At 54.2% G+C, this 15,377-nt stretch overlaps 2 protein-coding genes across 2 annotated transcripts; one reads left to right on the top strand and one right to left on the bottom strand.

The window, feature by feature from the left end:
• Nucleotides 1–636: 636 nt before the first annotated feature.
• On the bottom strand, nucleotides 637–3,757 carry DEFB124 (defensin beta 124). The gene is made up of 2 exons (XM_040981141.1): nucleotides 3,700–3,757; nucleotides 637–794 (listed from the first exon to the last, which is right to left on the bottom strand). The coding sequence occupies exons 1-2, from the start codon at nucleotides 3,755–3,757 to the stop codon at nucleotides 637–639; spliced, it is 216 nt and encodes a 71-aa protein (XP_040837075.1).
• Nucleotides 3,758–8,020: 4,263 nt separating this feature from the next.
• REM1 (RRAD and GEM like GTPase 1) lies at nucleotides 8,021–14,237 on the top strand. The gene is made up of 4 exons (XM_040981139.1): nucleotides 8,021–8,360; nucleotides 9,283–9,365; nucleotides 12,351–12,552; nucleotides 13,562–14,237. Exons 1-4 carry the CDS (start codon nucleotides 8,021–8,023, stop codon nucleotides 13,831–13,833), a joined length of 897 nt encoding a protein of 298 aa, XP_040837073.1. The 3' UTR covers nucleotides 13,834–14,237.
• The last annotated feature ends 1,140 nt before the right edge of the window (nucleotides 14,238–15,377 follow it).

The following is a 15,377-nucleotide window of genomic DNA, read 5'->3' as shown; positions in this document are numbered from 1 at the left end:
GGGTTCCAAGGCTTTGAACCATCCTTTATTGCTTTCCTAGGCCACAAGCAGGGAGCTGGAAGGGAAGTGGAGCAGCTGGGATACAAACTGGCACCCATATGGGATCCTGACATGTACACAGTGAGGACTTTAGCCACTAGGCTACTGTGCCGGTGTTCTTTGGCCAGGCACATTTGTGGCATGCCGGGTAAAGGAAAATCAGTGAGGAGCTTCAGGGCCCACAGTGGTGCCAGTTAGTGGATGCACCATTCTGAAGGTCAGGGTTCACAAGGGACTCTACCGCTATCCACTCTTACTGCCAGCTCTCCTTATGAAACCTGGTGGTTAAGGCGACCTTTCTCTCAGCCTCTTTCGACAAAGGCTTCATTTCCTAGTGCAATTATTCCCACACAACGGATGAGGAGACTGAGGGGGAGGCTTACAAAGGTGGAGGAATTTTTCCGGAGCTGGACACAGCCATGGGAGGGGAAGTACCAACACAGGTAGTTAAAGTCACTCAGCCCTGGCATCCCGCCCCCATATTCTTGACCTTGACCCTTGTCTCTTGAGGGTAAACCAAGCAGAAAGAGAGAGAGGCAACCATTCACCGGCAGCATGTGTTTTATTGGCTCGTGAGGATGCCGAGGCCAGAGGCAGTTACTTGTCGTCCACCTTGGGGACCCGGGGAGGCTTCAGGGTGTAGGCGAGGCAGCACAAGGAGGCATCCGGACACAGGTGCATGTAGGACTCTTGCCTCGTACAGTAAGTGCGGCAGGCCCCTTGGCCTTGCCAACACCGCTTGAACTCACTTCTCCCTGTGCAGAGGAAGACCACAGATCACCTGTCACACATCAGCTCACCAAGAAGGGGCTGGCCCAGGGGAACTACATGTCAGGAAGGACTCCAAGACAGGCAGTCCGACTCCACAGTCCATCCTCAAAACCTCACCAGACAGCCCCTACATAGAAATCCACTTAACATGTGGTTTTGGTCAGGGATTTTCCATGAGCAATAGAAAAGAGGAGGCTTGCGGGTACGGGGCCTGCGTCCCATGCAGGGGTCTCTGATTGCAGTATGGGAGGGAGCCTTGCCGTCAGTGTTCACTCGACATATGTAACACTCAGGCTGGGGGCTGGGAGTACCGTAATGAATAGCATTGCATTGTCCATGCCCTCCAAGTTTCTCCAGCTGACACGGAACTCGTTTAAAAACCAGGCAAGTAAATTCACTTAGCAGGGCTGGCGGTAAATGATCAAAGTGGAGGAGGATGTGTGGCACAGCGCACGTCCCACACTGATTTCCCTCCTGCAAATCCACTTCTACTTGAGCTCCCTGCTCATGCGAACCCTCGGGGGAAGCAGGGGGTGGCTCAAATCCCTGGCTTCCTGCCTTCTAGGGTGGCAAACCCAGGAGTCTCGGCTGCAGCCTGACCTAGCCCAACTGCTGCACACATTAGGGCAGTGAACCACAAAGTGGAATCTCTCTCTCTCTGCCTTTGAAACAAAATAAAAATATTTTTTAGAAAGGAAATGTTCTGGGTCCAGGGATGGGCAATGGGAGCAGAAGGGAGACATTGGAGAGAGAAGATGTCCACTGGGACAGGCTCGCCTTCTGCAGCAACTTCTCTCACCCATGACCTTGGAGAGACACTAAACAAGCAATGCAGGAGGAGGGCTGCATGGAGGCGGTGGGTTGGGAGAAGAAAGGTTCCGCTAGGTTCCCTTGGATTCAAAGACCCTACGTGCTGCTCAGCTCATGGCCCCAGCCAGCCACAGCTTAAGTCAGGCCTGCCCACCAGTCCATCTTCCCATCTTGCCAAGGGCAGGATCTCAGAGTGCCAGGGGTTGATCTCCCAACTCTACAGGACAGAGTCCTCACACTGAAGAAGGTAGACTCGGCTCAGACTGGCTGAGTCCCCACGCTCACCCGGTCATTCCCAGGTAAGTGACCTGAGCCATGGACACCTCATCCATCCCTATTACTCTCACAGAGGGCAGAGACAGGGTCCCAGCAGCACAGTGCCTGGGGCAGAGTCAGTACCCAAGGAGCAGCAGAGTAGGCTGCCAGAAGCACAGCAGAGACTGGGGCCGGTTGAAGACAACCCACTCACTTTGCAGGTAGAGAAAGAAAGCACCCAGTCCAAGCACCCTCAGCCTTTAGGTGGCGGGTCTGAAGGTAGCACCTGAGCCCCCGAAGGCCGCGAGGGCCATGCCTACACTGAATCATCCTCACGCATGGTCACATCCTGGCTCCTCAGTCACTTGAAATCCCCACTTCCTGTGGGCCATTGTCCCCCACCGTGTTCCTCTGTGCTCCACACTGCACTCCAGCCCACCAGCCACACTCCGGCCTCACGGCCTTTGCTTCTGCTGCTCCCCCGGCCTAGACCCATCTCTGAGTCTGCACTGGCTCATCTCACACAAAAATGACAATAACACAGCCAGCATTTCCTCCAAACGAATTCACTCGGGAGGACAGGATGATTCCCTTCAAAACAAAATTGAAGGGAATTGGCAGTGTTTGAGGTTGGGTGACAAGTACCAAGGAGTTCTTTTATTCTCTTATTTTGTTTGCAATTTTCCTTTAATTCTTTTTTATTCCTTTGAAAGACAGGAAGAGAGAGAGAGATCTTGTATCTGTTGGTTCACGCTCTAAGTGCCCACAACAGCCAGAAACCCAGAGCTTGCAATTCAATCCAGGTTTCTCGTGTGAGGGGCAGAGACTCGGCTACGACCTTCCAGGGCGCACACCAGCAGGAAGCTGCCTGGGAAGCAGAGGCAGCAGGCCTGGAAGCCAGGGGCTCTGCTGAGGGTTGCAGCAGGCGTCCCAGGTTCTGGCTTAACTGCTGAGCATGGAGTGGGCACTTAGCCTGGCAGTTCAAACACCTCTATCCCACGTTAGAGGAGCTGTGTCCCATTCCTGTCTCCAACTTCCTGCTAATGCACACCCGGGGGGAGGAGGGAAGCAGGTGATGACCCTGTAACTGGGGTCCTGCCACTCCCGTGGGAGACCTGGCCAGACTGCCTGGATCCTGGCTTCACCCCAGCCCAGACAGGGATTTGGAGAGTGAACCAATGAATAAGAGCTTTCTCTCTCTCTCTGTCTAAATTGGGCACATAAAAATTTTAAAATGGAAACTGACCTCATTCCTTTATTCTCTAATTTTATATAAGTAAACATTTTTCCATAATAAGAATATATTTTTTAAACTCACCTCATTCATTACATTGTTCTATTTTTACACATATTTCAAATTTTCCAAACTAAATTTAAAAACAAAACCCTCTTCCGAGGACTTTCCCCAGCCTCCCACCAGCCTCTGCATCACCCCAGCCTGGTGTGCATGAGCCACTTAATCCCACATCTGGCCTTTATTCTGCTCAGTGCCTGACATATTATGTGTTACCTTATTCTCTGTCTCCACCAACTACTATCTCAACTCCAGGGAAGCAAGGGCCTTGCCTTCCTGCACAGCTAGAACTCCAGCAACCCTAACAATGCTTGTCACAAAACAAATACGTTCAAAGGAATATTCACTGAGTTAATCCCACTTTGCAGATTATAAAACTGAGGTGCAGGCTGATTTAGCACTTTACTCTTAAGTGAGTGCTGAGGACAGAACTTAGTGCCAGTCAAGGCTCTTCTGTCCTCTGGGACTCGCAAGCCTGCTCCTCACTCACATACACACACACACACACACACACGCACACGCATACGCACCTGGTGGCACATGACCCAGGACTAGCAGGGCCACAGTGAGCAGAAGCAGCCGTGTCATAACCCGGAGCTGAGTGAAGCACGCTGAACCTTGCACCCAGAGGTTCCGCCTTTATTGGACGGCAGATGAAGGCGGGACTGTGGGCAGCAGACCCAAGTGGGAGGAGGTGACCATGTGGTTTCCAGGTTACTTAGAACCTCAGCAAGCACCTGGTGGTGAGCTGGGGCCTGCCGGAGGCTGCTGGGCTCTGAAGCCGGTGGCAGAATCTTCTAAGGCAAGGCCTAAAGCTCAGAAAAACTAGGCTGAGACAGAAAGAAGAGCTGTAACTTTGAGAGACTTTGTCCAACTCCAGCAACCCCCTCTAGTTGCTGTGAGATCATGGGCAAGTTGCTGAACCTCTCTGAATCCCAGACCATCATCCCTAGAGGACCTGCCCCTCTGACAAAGCTAATAGAATGGAGAATTCCCTCCCAGATGCCAAAGATATGGGCCCGGTACACCAGCCCACTCAAACAAGTGTGCATTCAGGCCTGCTCTAAAAGTGAAAAGAATAGAGGCCAGCGCAGTAGTGTATCAGGCTAATCCTCTGCCTGCAGTGCCAGGATCTGCTATGAGCACCAGTTCATGTCTCTGTTACTTTACTTCCATTCAGCTCCCTGCTTATTCCCTGAGAAAGCAATGGAGAATGACTCAAGTCCTTGGGCCCTTGCATCCACATGGAACACCTGAAAGAATGGTTCCCGGCTTCAGACTGGCTCAGCTCAGGCCATTGCTGTCATGTAGAGAGTAAACCAGCAGATGGAAAACCTCTCTCTGTCTCTCCTTTCTCTGTAACCCTGCCTTTCATATAAAAGCAAATCTTTTTTTAATGGGAAGAAAAATAGTACCTACATCATACAGAGGATTAAATCAAATCATATGTCAGGGACCTGGCACAGTAGCCTAGTGGCTAAAGTCCTCGCCTTGCATGCTCCAGGATCCCATAGGGGCGCCAGTTCATGTCCTGGCGGCCCCACTTCCTATCCAGCTCCCTGCTTGTGGCCTGGGAAAGCAATCGAGGACGGCCCAAAGCCTTGGGACCCCATATCCATGTGTGGGGAGACCTGGAGGAAGCTCCAGGCTCCTGGCTTTGGATCAGCTCAACTCCAGTCATTGTGACCGCTTGGGGAGTGAATCAGTGGACAGAACATCTTTCTATCTCTCCTTCTCTTTGTGTATCTGATATTCCAATAAAAATAAACAAATCTTTTAAAAACTCATAACATGTTCTCAAAGTGTCACCCACAGACCAGCCAGCAGCAGCACCTGTTGCTTGTAGGCAATGCGTGCTCTAGCTCAGGTCCAGCGCTCTGAGCAGGACTCAGTCCCTGCAAACCGAGCTCAGCAATCCATCCAAATGATTCCAGTGCAGTCCTACAGTTTGGGACTTTTTTCTTTTTTAAAGATTTATTTTTTATTATTTTTTTATTGGAAAGGCGGATATACAGAGAGGAGAGACAGAGAGGGAGATCTTCCGTCCAATGATTCACTGCCCAAGTGAGCGCAACAGCCGATGCTATGCCGATCCGAAGCCAGGAGCCTCTTCCAGGTCTCCCATGTGGGTGCAGGGTCCCAAAGCTTTAGGCCGTCCTTGACTGCTTTCCAGGGCCACAGGCAGGGAGCTGGAAGGGAAGCGGGGCTGCCAGGATAGAACCGGCGCCCATATGGGATCCCGGCACATACAAGGCGAGGACTTAGCCACTAAGTCATTGCACCAGGTCCAGCAGTTTTTAAAAATTTGTTAGAAATCCCACTTGGATCATTTTTAGATTTACTATGGAGTCACACCAATAAAATGAGCCTGGATCCTGGTTCCATGGGTGGTTGCACCTGCCAGAACTCTCTGGCCACCTTCCATCCCAAACCAGTATCTGTTTCTTCCTCCAGAACACTTAGGAAGAAACTTATAAGCCGGGCCCGGCGTGGTGGCGCAAGTGGTTAAGGTCCTCGCCTTGCACGCCCGGGATCCCATGTGGGCGCCGGTTCTAATTCCGGAAGCTCCACTTCCCTTCCAGCTCCCTGCCTGTGGCCTGGGAAAGCAGTCAAGGACGGCCTAAAGCCTTGGGACCCTGTATCCGCGTGGGAGACCCGGAAGAGTCTCCTGGCTTCGGATTGGCATAGCATCGGCCATTGCACTCACTTGGGGAGTGAATCATCGGATGGAAGATCTTCCTCTCTGTCTCTCCTCTCTGTATATCCGCCTTTCCAATAAAAAAATAATAAAAATAAATCTTTAAAAAAAAGAAAGAAAGAAAGAAACTTACAAGCCATAAGCTGGGGCAGGCTCCTGGCACATCCCACCTGCCACCTGGGATGGTCAGGGTGCTTCCTTCAAGTGGCAGCTCCACTCCCAAACCCAGCTCTCTGGTCATGCATGTCCGAGGAGGCAGGAGGGGGCACCTCAAGGACATGGGTCCCTCCCTGCCAGCCAGGGCAGAGGGCAGGGAGACCTGGATGGATTTCCCAGCTCCTAGCTTTGGCCTGGACCAGCCCCAGCAGTTGCAGGCATTTGGGGATTGAACCAGTGGATGATGATTCATTCTATCTTTGTGTGTGTGTATGTGTGTGTGTGTGTGTGTACGTGCCTGCCTTTTAAATAAAAGTGAAAATCAGGGTTTTTTTTATCAAAAAGTTAAATTATTTTCTAAGCATAAACTGTTGTTAAAGGGGTCTCTAGAATGAAGGGCAGGAACAGGCGCCCCAGCCCTATTCATGCTCAGTCAGTGACTGCGGGAAAGAGTAAATGATGTCAAAATTAGATACGTGGAATTTCGGTCCCTGGGTTCTCCCTGCTTCCCAAGCCACTCCCCAAAACTACTCCTCCAACTAGAGTTGCTCCAGGTCCACGAACGGGAACGAGCCGCGAGTGGGGATCACTGGGAGCAATGATGTGAAAATACAGATTCCCGGGTCCCTCGCCCAGGGCTGTTGAACTCTCCTGGTACCCGGGACTGGGCGTCGTGAGGGCTGCAGTGGGTGCGTCTCATCGCAGATGGAGTCGTCGGAGGCGTAGCGCAGACGGAGCCAGATCCAGGAACCTTGAGCCTTCGTCCTTCCCCTCTTGCGTCCGCCACCCTGGGCGCGAGGTTGGAAGCAGCCGGTCCCACAGAGCTCTGAGCCCGGGAAAACCCGTCCAGCGACCAAAGCCTTGGGGCAAGGGCCCCGGGGCGGCCCGATCGGGGCGGGGCTGGATGGGGCGGGGTCGCGGCTCCTCCCCCGTCCCCGGCCCGGGCGGCGGGGCGGGCCGGCCGGCTAGAGGGGCTGTGCGCCAAGGCGGGTGCTACAAGCCTGGAGCGCCCGGAGGCGGAGGCGGCGGGGACCCCGGACCCCTCCCCAGGCCGAGGTAAAGTCCCGTGCGCGACCCGCCGCCAACTTGCCCAACTTGGAGCGGAGTTTGCCAGGCGCCGGCAGGGACACGGGAGCCTCACACTGGCGTCCCGAGGCGGGAGCAAGGGTCTTTAGACCCTGGGTTCGGCGGGTTGGGTAGCCTCAGCCAAGGAGCAAACCCCACACCCTCACCCCGGGATCCCGAGACTCACTCCCACCCAGGCCCTGCGGCTGGAAAGGCTCGGACCCAGACTCCAGGGATGGTTGCTCGGGCGCCCCTCACTGCCACCCACGGGGACCTTTGACCCTGGCTAGGACCCGATCCTGGCCACCCAACCTGGGACCCGGCCGGCTTGCGTCTCCCGCCCCCAACAACGACAGCTGGAGGCCTCCTAGCCAGCCGCTCCTGAATTTTTCACACAGGGGGCGGGCCCGACACGCGTTCCCATGGCACCCGGGCACTCAGGTTACCGGCTGGGGAACCCCGGGAGCCCCCTGCCCTACCAGCGCCTACCTGCCCAGGTAGTGCATCTTCCTCAGACTTCCAGGGTTCAGGCGGTGGCAGCAAATCCTCCCACTGGAACCCTCAAATCTCCTTGAACCCCCCAACCCAGAAGTGCAAAAGAAAGAACGATGGAGAAAGGAAGAGAGCCCCAAGGAGGCTTCTGTTCTGAAGGGGGTGGGAGGACAACAGTGTGGACGTCACCTGGCTGCTGGCCTCTGTGTGCCAGAGAAGGCACTGGGGAGTGACCTGCAGCTGGGATGGTCTCTGTGTGTTCACAGCCTCACAGCCTTGCAACTGGACCCAGAAAACTCCTACCCCAAGCGGTTCCCGGGAAGACCATCTCAGCACCCCTTTAGGACACAGAGAAGAGGTGCAAGGCAGCTGGCTCACGGCCCATTTCCCCCTTCTTCTGGAAGGAAGAAAAGGAGTGAAGTCTCCCCACATCATCAAGGATGACACTAAACACACAGCAGGAAGCCAAGACCCCCCTGCGCCGGCGAGCCAGCACCCCACTGCCCCTGTCCTCCAGGGGCCCCCAGCCTGGCCGCCTGTGCCCACCACCGGCCACTCAACCCCAGCACCCACGGCTGGGCCAGTCGGCTTCCCTCAACCCTCCCGCCCGGGTGCCTTCCCCTGCCCCCGACAGCTGGTCCTCAGAATCCAGCGACTCTGAGGGCCCCTGGGAGGCCCTGTACCGCGTGGTGCTGCTCGGCGATCCCGGCGTGGGCAAGACCAGCCTGGCCAACCTCTTTGCAGGAAAGCAAGAACGGGACCTCCATGAACAGCTGGGAGGTAGGGACCCTGGGGGCTGGGCTGGGTCATGGCTGTGGGGGGAGGGAGTGGAGGGTATGAAGAGTTGAAAGTCAAGCCACCAGGTAGGGTGCAGGGCTGCTGAAGATAGCAACTGAACTGTGCTTTCCCATTTCCCACCCCCTGCCACCCCCACCCCAGTTATACAGGGTACAGCCTGCACAATGGCTTGAAACTTGCAGAATGGAATAAGAGATTTGATTTCTCATAGATGAGACATGTATAATTAATTTCCATGTCAGAAGGGGAGTAGTTTTGAATTCCATGAGTGTAAAGAAATGGTGGGCTTCCATTCAGCTCCTTCTGCCTCTTCCAAGGCCACTGCGACTTGTGGCAAAACTAAGATCCTTAGTTGCTTGGGGCCTTGGCTTGCTTGATTCCCGAGCAATGTCAAGAACTAAGAGGGGAGATGGGGTCCCTAAGGACAAGCTGAGGAGACACAGGGTTGGTTAGAAGCAGAGAAGCTGGGGACACCGGCCAGGCTCCTTCTCCAGCCTTGATCCCATGAACACACGCTTGTGACAAGGGTACCTGTATACACCTGTACATGTTACAGCTGTGGGGACAGAGCCCTAGGGAACCCCAGCTTGATGCACAGGCTGAACTGAACCCAGAGCAGGTCTGGGAAAACCCCACCACCCTGCCTTCATTCAAGCAACCAAACCAACCTTCCCAGCACCCACTAACACCCACTAGGCTTTGTACTGGCAGCTGGGGGAGACAGGCACTCCTCCTGGGGGCTCTCTGGCCTATGTGGCAGACAGGTAGCACATGTGTGCAGAGAGCGCCTCCAGGGGGAAGCAGAGGGGCCGTGGATGGGGACCTGGGAGCTAGGGGGGGGGCCCACACCCCTGCCCCAGGCCTGCTTCTCTTCCCTAAGATCTAACTCTCCCCTCACTTACAGAGGGTGTGTATGAGAGGACACTCACAGTGGACGGAGAGGACACTACCCTGCTGGTCATGGACACGTGGGAGGCCGAGAGATTGGTATGGCCCTGCAAGCTGGATTCAGGGTGGGGTGGGGTGGGGAGTGCTGAGCCTGACACCACAGTCCTAGCCCCTCCTGAGGCCCCCGGAGCAGAGCTATTGCAGGGGCCATCCTCAGCCTGCCCTGCGAATGCATACAGCTCCTCAGGAGCCTTTCCAAAGCAAAGATGAAACTCCTCCTAGCCCCAACTCCATCTTTAATCCTGTGGTCCCCACCCAGCAGCCACACCAAGCATGTGCAGCTCCTCCAATCCCCATCACATCACCAAGGGGCAGAAGGAGCGGAATTTGGCACTGCAACATCTCAGGCTGAACCCTGCCCCCTTTTTCTTGCTGGTTGTACAGCTTTGTGCGCAGCTAACTCGCCCATCTGAGTTTGCGTTTTCACAGCTGATAAACGGCTCCATCATTCCTGCACTCCTGCCTTGTTTACGTTCTTAGGTGAATTTACAGAAATGAACGCAGTTTAGAACATTAAAAAAAAAAAAGAAAAAGCTGGATGCAGTGAAGTTCTTAAATGATCATTCCTATCTCCTTCTAAGTTGGTAGCCAGGGAAACAGGCGATTGGAAGGGTGCCCTTCCCTACCCCCACAGAGCGGGAGGATGGCAGCAGATGGTGGACACGTCCAGGCAGGATCGCCTCACCTGGTTTGGCCTGTTCGTGTCTCTCACTACACAGAAATGTGAGGACATCTACCTCAGCAAAGACCAGAACCTGAAAATCACATGTGCCCCATCTCACAGAGGGTTGGACCCATCCCCCTGACTCTAAAAGAAGCCCCGCCCAGAGGGCAGGGCCTAGGAGGGCCCTGCTGGGTGATGGACCGAATAGCTAAGGCAGCTCCTCTGGCAGATCCCCCAGTGGCCCTGTAGGCCGCTCCTTCTTCAAAGTATGAGAGGACCCCACGGGGCTGCAGGGCCCTTGTCCTAATGATGGTTTGCCAGGCAGCAGGTGGAAGTGATCTCTGTTTCAGCATTAGCCTTGCACTCAGCCCTGCACATGAGTCACAACGTAGGATCAGAACAAGACCAGCACAGTGGCTCTTCCAATTCCCACTCTGCCCACTAAGGAAGCAGCAGCTCAGAGAAGCAGATGTGCCCAAAGCACTCTGCTAGAAACCAGATTTTAAAAACCCAATCAGCCAAGTCCCAGGGCCTCCCTACTCTCACACGCTATGGTTGGCCCTGTCCATCCCTCCCAGCCCTCCAAGTCCACCTGCAGCGGAGGTGTCACTCATTCATTCCTTCATTCAATCATGGGCCCAGATGCCGGAGACACAGGGTTGAATCAGCTAGACATGTGAGCTGGCCTTATGGAGCTGGTAAGGAGCAAGGGGTCTACCACAAGTGGAGTCCAGTAAGTTAACAAGAGTGACCAGGGAGCCAGAGTGCTAGACAGAAGGCAGGAACCTGCCTGACAAGACCCAGCTTGCTGTGGGGCCCTGAAAAGGTTTTTTCCTCTTTCCTTGGCCTTTGGCTTCCCTACCAGCAAACGTTTCCTTGGTCAGTGACTGCAAAGGGAGCTCCCAAATGGGGCCAATGCTATAGCAGCCATGGAGCTAGCCTCCATTCCTCCCACGCATAGGCTAGACAAGACTCCAACATCAGAGAGGCAGAACCAGGCAGAACCAAAGGAGCCCTTCACCCATCCGGTGGTACCCTAGCTTGGCAGACCATGCATGGGGCACCTGGCAAGTATTACAAATCAGATTCCCCAGGGACAGGTGTTGGTTGCAATGTTAAAGATGCCATATCAGAGTTCAAGTCCCAGTTCCACCCCTGACCCCGGCTTCCTGTAAATGTGCTCCCCAGGAGGCAGCAGTGGATGACTCCAGTATTTGGCCCTCTGCCAGCCAGACCTGGATTGAGCTCTGGGCTCTGGGCTTCAGCCTGGGCCAGGCCTGGTTGATGCAGGGTTTTGAAGAGTGAACCACTGGGTGGAAGGTCTCTGTTTTTCAAATAAGATAAAATATATAATTTTTTAAACAAATTCTCAGGCCTCACCCCAAACCTAAGAACCTCTGAAGGCAGGATGGGGGGAGGGGAAAGGGCCTCAAGACTCCATTCTACAGATGGAGATACTGAGATCCAGGGGGAAGACCAGGGCAAGGACACCGGCCCCGGATCTGTCACTTTCCTATTTCTCCATCTCATTTGGTTATCAGAGAACTGGTCCAGCTGCTTCCCCACGTACAATGGAAGCTTCCACAGCACACGGCTCTCAGGTTTCTCCACGTCAAGTCTCAGTTCTGACTCTTGCCTTCAGTTGGAGTGTCTTCTCTCTTATTGGGCCTTCTCACACTTTTAAACCTGCTCCCCTATCTACTGTGAAACCCCCTCCCCTGCCAGGCTTCTCCCCCGTCCAAGCCCCTGGCTTGTGCAGATGCCCTTCATAGGGCTACTGGACATTGTACTAGCCCTCCATCTGCATAGGCTCCCGCCCAGGAGCCTCTTGAGAGCAGGAACTGTCTCAGGGAGACCCTCACTGCCCTTCCCTACATGGTCCCGGCCCAGAGGACTGTTCCTGACAAGAGCTCACCACCTAGAATGGAAAATCAAAACCATCCCAGTTCTTACCTTTCCTTGATCAAACAACCAGAAAAGATTTCACTTTTTAAAGTGCTCCTGGCCCCCTCCTAGCCCATGATGAACTTCAGGTCCACAGTTGCTACTTCAACACTCCCCAAGTCCCCTCAAAAGCAGGTAAAAGAGCTGAGCCAACCAACCTGAGAGCTTCTTAGCAGGAGAGGGAACCAAGTAAATCATGTGTCCCCAGGGCCTGGCCCACAGGAAGAAGTGGAGAAGGGGAGGATGCCCCTGAGGTCTGGTCATCAGTCCGATGTTTCAGAGAGACCAGGTGACACTGGGAATTTTCCCAAGGTGACATTGGAACTCTTGGCAAAACCTGCCTCCCATCCCAAGCCATTAGACCAGTCCAGCCCCAGGCGCTGCCTGAGCATCGACCTGGGTCCCCTCTCCTGCAGGAAGAAAGCTGGAAGCAGGAACAGGGCCTGCAGGTGGGCAGTGCCTACGTCATCGTCTATTCCATCGCAGACCGGCGCAGCTTTGAGAGCGCGTCTGAGCTCCGCATTCAGCTGCGGCGTGCGCACCAGGCTGACCACGTGCCCATCATCCTGGTCGGCAACAAAGCCGACCTGGCCCGCTGCCGGGAAGTCTCCGTGGAAGGTGAGTCCCACACGCCACTGGCTGTCCCAGCATCTCCTCCACGCCCTTCCCCTGGGAATGGCCTGCCCCTCCCCTGTCCAGCAGCCAATCCCTGCCCCATCTCTCAGCCGGCCTTCCTGTCCTGGAGTGGCATCCCCACCTTAACCTGGGCCAAGCCCTTCTCTATTCCCATTCAATCCGTCTTTTCGCCAATTGCCAGAATGTTCCAGAAGCAGGGCTGGCTTGTCGCTTCTCTGCTCAAAACGTCCCCTGTGGTTCCTTAATTACAAACACGTTATCCACCAGACATGATAAGCCCAACGCCCACAGTCTTGGCAAGCACTTCCATTTGAGAACTTGGAGGAAAAAAAATACTGCTCCAAATTACAATGGGAAAATTATGCATTCAGATTTCACAAAGTTGTATATAGGGTCAGCCAGCAAGTATAAGCCAGACTTTTAATGTTGTAGTAATAGGAAGGTGTACATTTTAATAAATTCAGCTCATCAGGTAGGGCTTGTGATGTTAAAATAGCCGCACTCAAGAGGTAAGATCTTAACAATGCGGACAATGGGGCTCGGAGAAGGAAAGCCAGCTCAGCGCCTCCAGCCATGATGGCTCATCACAGGCCCGGCCTCCCAGTCCAGTGGCAGCTTTTGGTAGATTTTGTTAAAATTTAGGTTACCAAGACCTCACCCCATGCATACCACTCTGAGTCCCCACGAGTGGGCCCAGGAATCTGCCTTTTTAATAAGCTATCTGAGGTCATTGCTAGCATGGATTAGAACACATGCGTACCTGGCATTTAACCTGGTCCCCACCTCGGCCCGGCTTCCCCGTCTTCCCTAGCTTCATTCTACTATCAGTATCAGTCACTGGTCTGTGAGCTAACTCCTGGGAGCCCAGTCTGATGCCTCTGAGCTCCCCGACACCTGCACAAAATAGAGGAGCAAGTGCCTCATTCAAACTCAATGCCCCTCTTCCTGCCTCTGTCTCTGCCTGCCCGAACCCGCCACCCACCCCGATCAGAGGGCCGCGCCTGTGCTGTGGTGTTCGACTGCAAGTTCATCGAGACGTCAGCCGCTTTGCAGCACAACGTGGCCGAGCTCTTCGAAGGCGTGGTACGCCAACTGCGCCTGCGCCGCCGCGACAGCACTGCCCAAGAGCCACCTGCGCCCCGCCGCCAGGCCAGCCTCGGACAGCGCGCTCGTCGCTTCCTGGCACGCCTGACGGCCCGCAGTGCCCGCCGCCGGGCGCTCAAGGCCCAGTCCAAGTCCTGCCACAACCTGGCGGTGCTGTGAGGCCTCCTTCTCTGCTGAAGTGGCTGGACACTGAGGTGCCATCTGGCCTCCACCAATGCCACCAAAGAGGAAAGAGTCGTCCCTCCTGGAGCCTGTGTCATGGGCCGCACAGAAGGCCTGGGCAGCTCCCAGAGCCAGAACCTTGGTGACTGTTCTGCCTCCGGAAGCCATGAACAGACTATGAGAACTAAGCTTCAAATGGGCATGAAGTGGGGTTTTGTACACGGTGAGGGTATTTCTGTAAGTTTTCTCTGTCGCTGGGCCCTGGCCAACCCTGGGAAACACTCACAATAAACCAGTCTGGCCGAATGCCCTGTCTGAACAAGCTGACCTCTCCTTACTGTGACTGCACTTCCTGACCCATCTTCAACTCTGGCTGCAAACCTGTTTAGCCTACGGCCTGGGTGTCATAGCCCATCCTTAGCTGGTTGGACCAGCTGCGCACTCGGCCACTTCTCCCAACCTGGGTGCAGTGCCTACCTGGGTCTTCGTGAGGCTAATTGGGTATGATGAGCTGTTGTCTTCTTGACCTTATTTATTTACTATTTGAAAGGAAGCATTAACAGAGAAGAACAGAGAGATCTTCCATCTTTTAGTTCATTCCCCAGATGGCCACAGAGACAGGGACAGGGCCAAGCCGAAGCCCATGGAACCAGAAGCTTCATCAAGCTCTTCTACCTGAGTGGCAGAGGTACACCTGCTTGAATCATCCTCTGCTGCTTTCCCAGGTGCATTAGCAGGGAGCTGGATCAGAAATGGAGCAGCCGGGACTTGAACCAGCACCCATGTGAGATGCCTTCTTAGCCCATTTTTTAGCATAGATTGGTAGAATTATAAAATGTTATCTGGAGCCACTCATCCTGGTGAAATGACAGCTTCTGCTTGTTGAAAACATAGGATATGTTAAACCATTGTGACTATTGTTCATCCTTACACATCCGTGAGGAGGGTGGTACTGTTCACCCTATCTTTCCGATTGGGAGACTAAAGCACGGACATCATGAGGCTTGTGGTCATGACTGTGGACACTGTGAGGGAGGGAATTCCAGCTCAGTCTGCGCCCAACAGCCTTTTTGAAATGCAGTTACGGAGAGAGATCTTCCATCTGCTGATTCACTCCACAACTGGCCACAATGCCCAGCAGGAGCTTCTTCTGGGTCTCACACATGGGTTCATGGCCCCAACCAGTTGGCCATCCTCCACTGCCCTCCCAGGTACATTCACAGGAAGCTGGATCAGATTTAGAACAGCTGAGATTTGAACTGCTTTCTCCCAAGTCCTCTTCAAGAATGTACCAGTGGACTTGATATTGCACTGCAGTGGCTTTGGCTGCCATGCTTGTGACTCCTGCATTTAGAACACCCATTTAGGTCTTTGCTGCTCTGCTTCCAATGCATCACCCTGCAAATGCAGCTGGCAAGGCAGCAGGTGGCGGTTCAAGCACTCAGGCCATGCCACTAATGATGGAGTTCCTTCATTCTGCTGCAGCTATCTGGGGAGTGATCAAGTGACTGTAAGATCTCTCCCTCTCTCAGATCCTCTCT

This window comes from Ochotona curzoniae, unplaced genomic scaffold, assembly GCF_017591425.1.
Source record: "Ochotona curzoniae isolate NIBS_2020 unplaced genomic scaffold, NIBS_Ocur_1.0 contig_3520, whole genome shotgun sequence".
NCBI classification, from domain to species: domain Eukaryota; kingdom Metazoa; phylum Chordata; class Mammalia; order Lagomorpha; family Ochotonidae; genus Ochotona; species Ochotona curzoniae.
This window is presented reverse-complemented; position numbering and strand designations above follow the sequence as displayed.

Excerpts from the sequence above, each read along its gene's own strand:
- REM1 (XM_040981139.1), top strand. The coding sequence starts at position 8,021 with ATGACACTAAACACACAGCAGGAAGCCAAGACCCCCCTGCGCCGGCGA. Across the intron at positions 9,366-12,350 it reads CGTGGGAGGCCGAGAGATTG|GAAGAAAGCTGGAAGCAGGA; the intron begins GTATGGCCCTGC and ends CCTCTCCTGCAG. Across the intron at positions 12,553-13,561 it reads CCGGGAAGTCTCCGTGGAAG|AGGGCCGCGCCTGTGCTGTG; the intron begins GTGAGTCCCACA and ends CACCCCGATCAG.
- DEFB124 (XM_040981141.1), bottom strand. The coding sequence starts at position 3,757 with ATGACACGGCTGCTTCTGCTCACTGTGGCCCTGCTAGTCCTGGGTCAT. Across the intron at positions 795-3,699 it reads CCTGGGTCATGTGCCACCAG|GGAGAAGTGAGTTCAAGCGG; the intron begins GTGCGTATGCGT and ends TCCTCTGCACAG.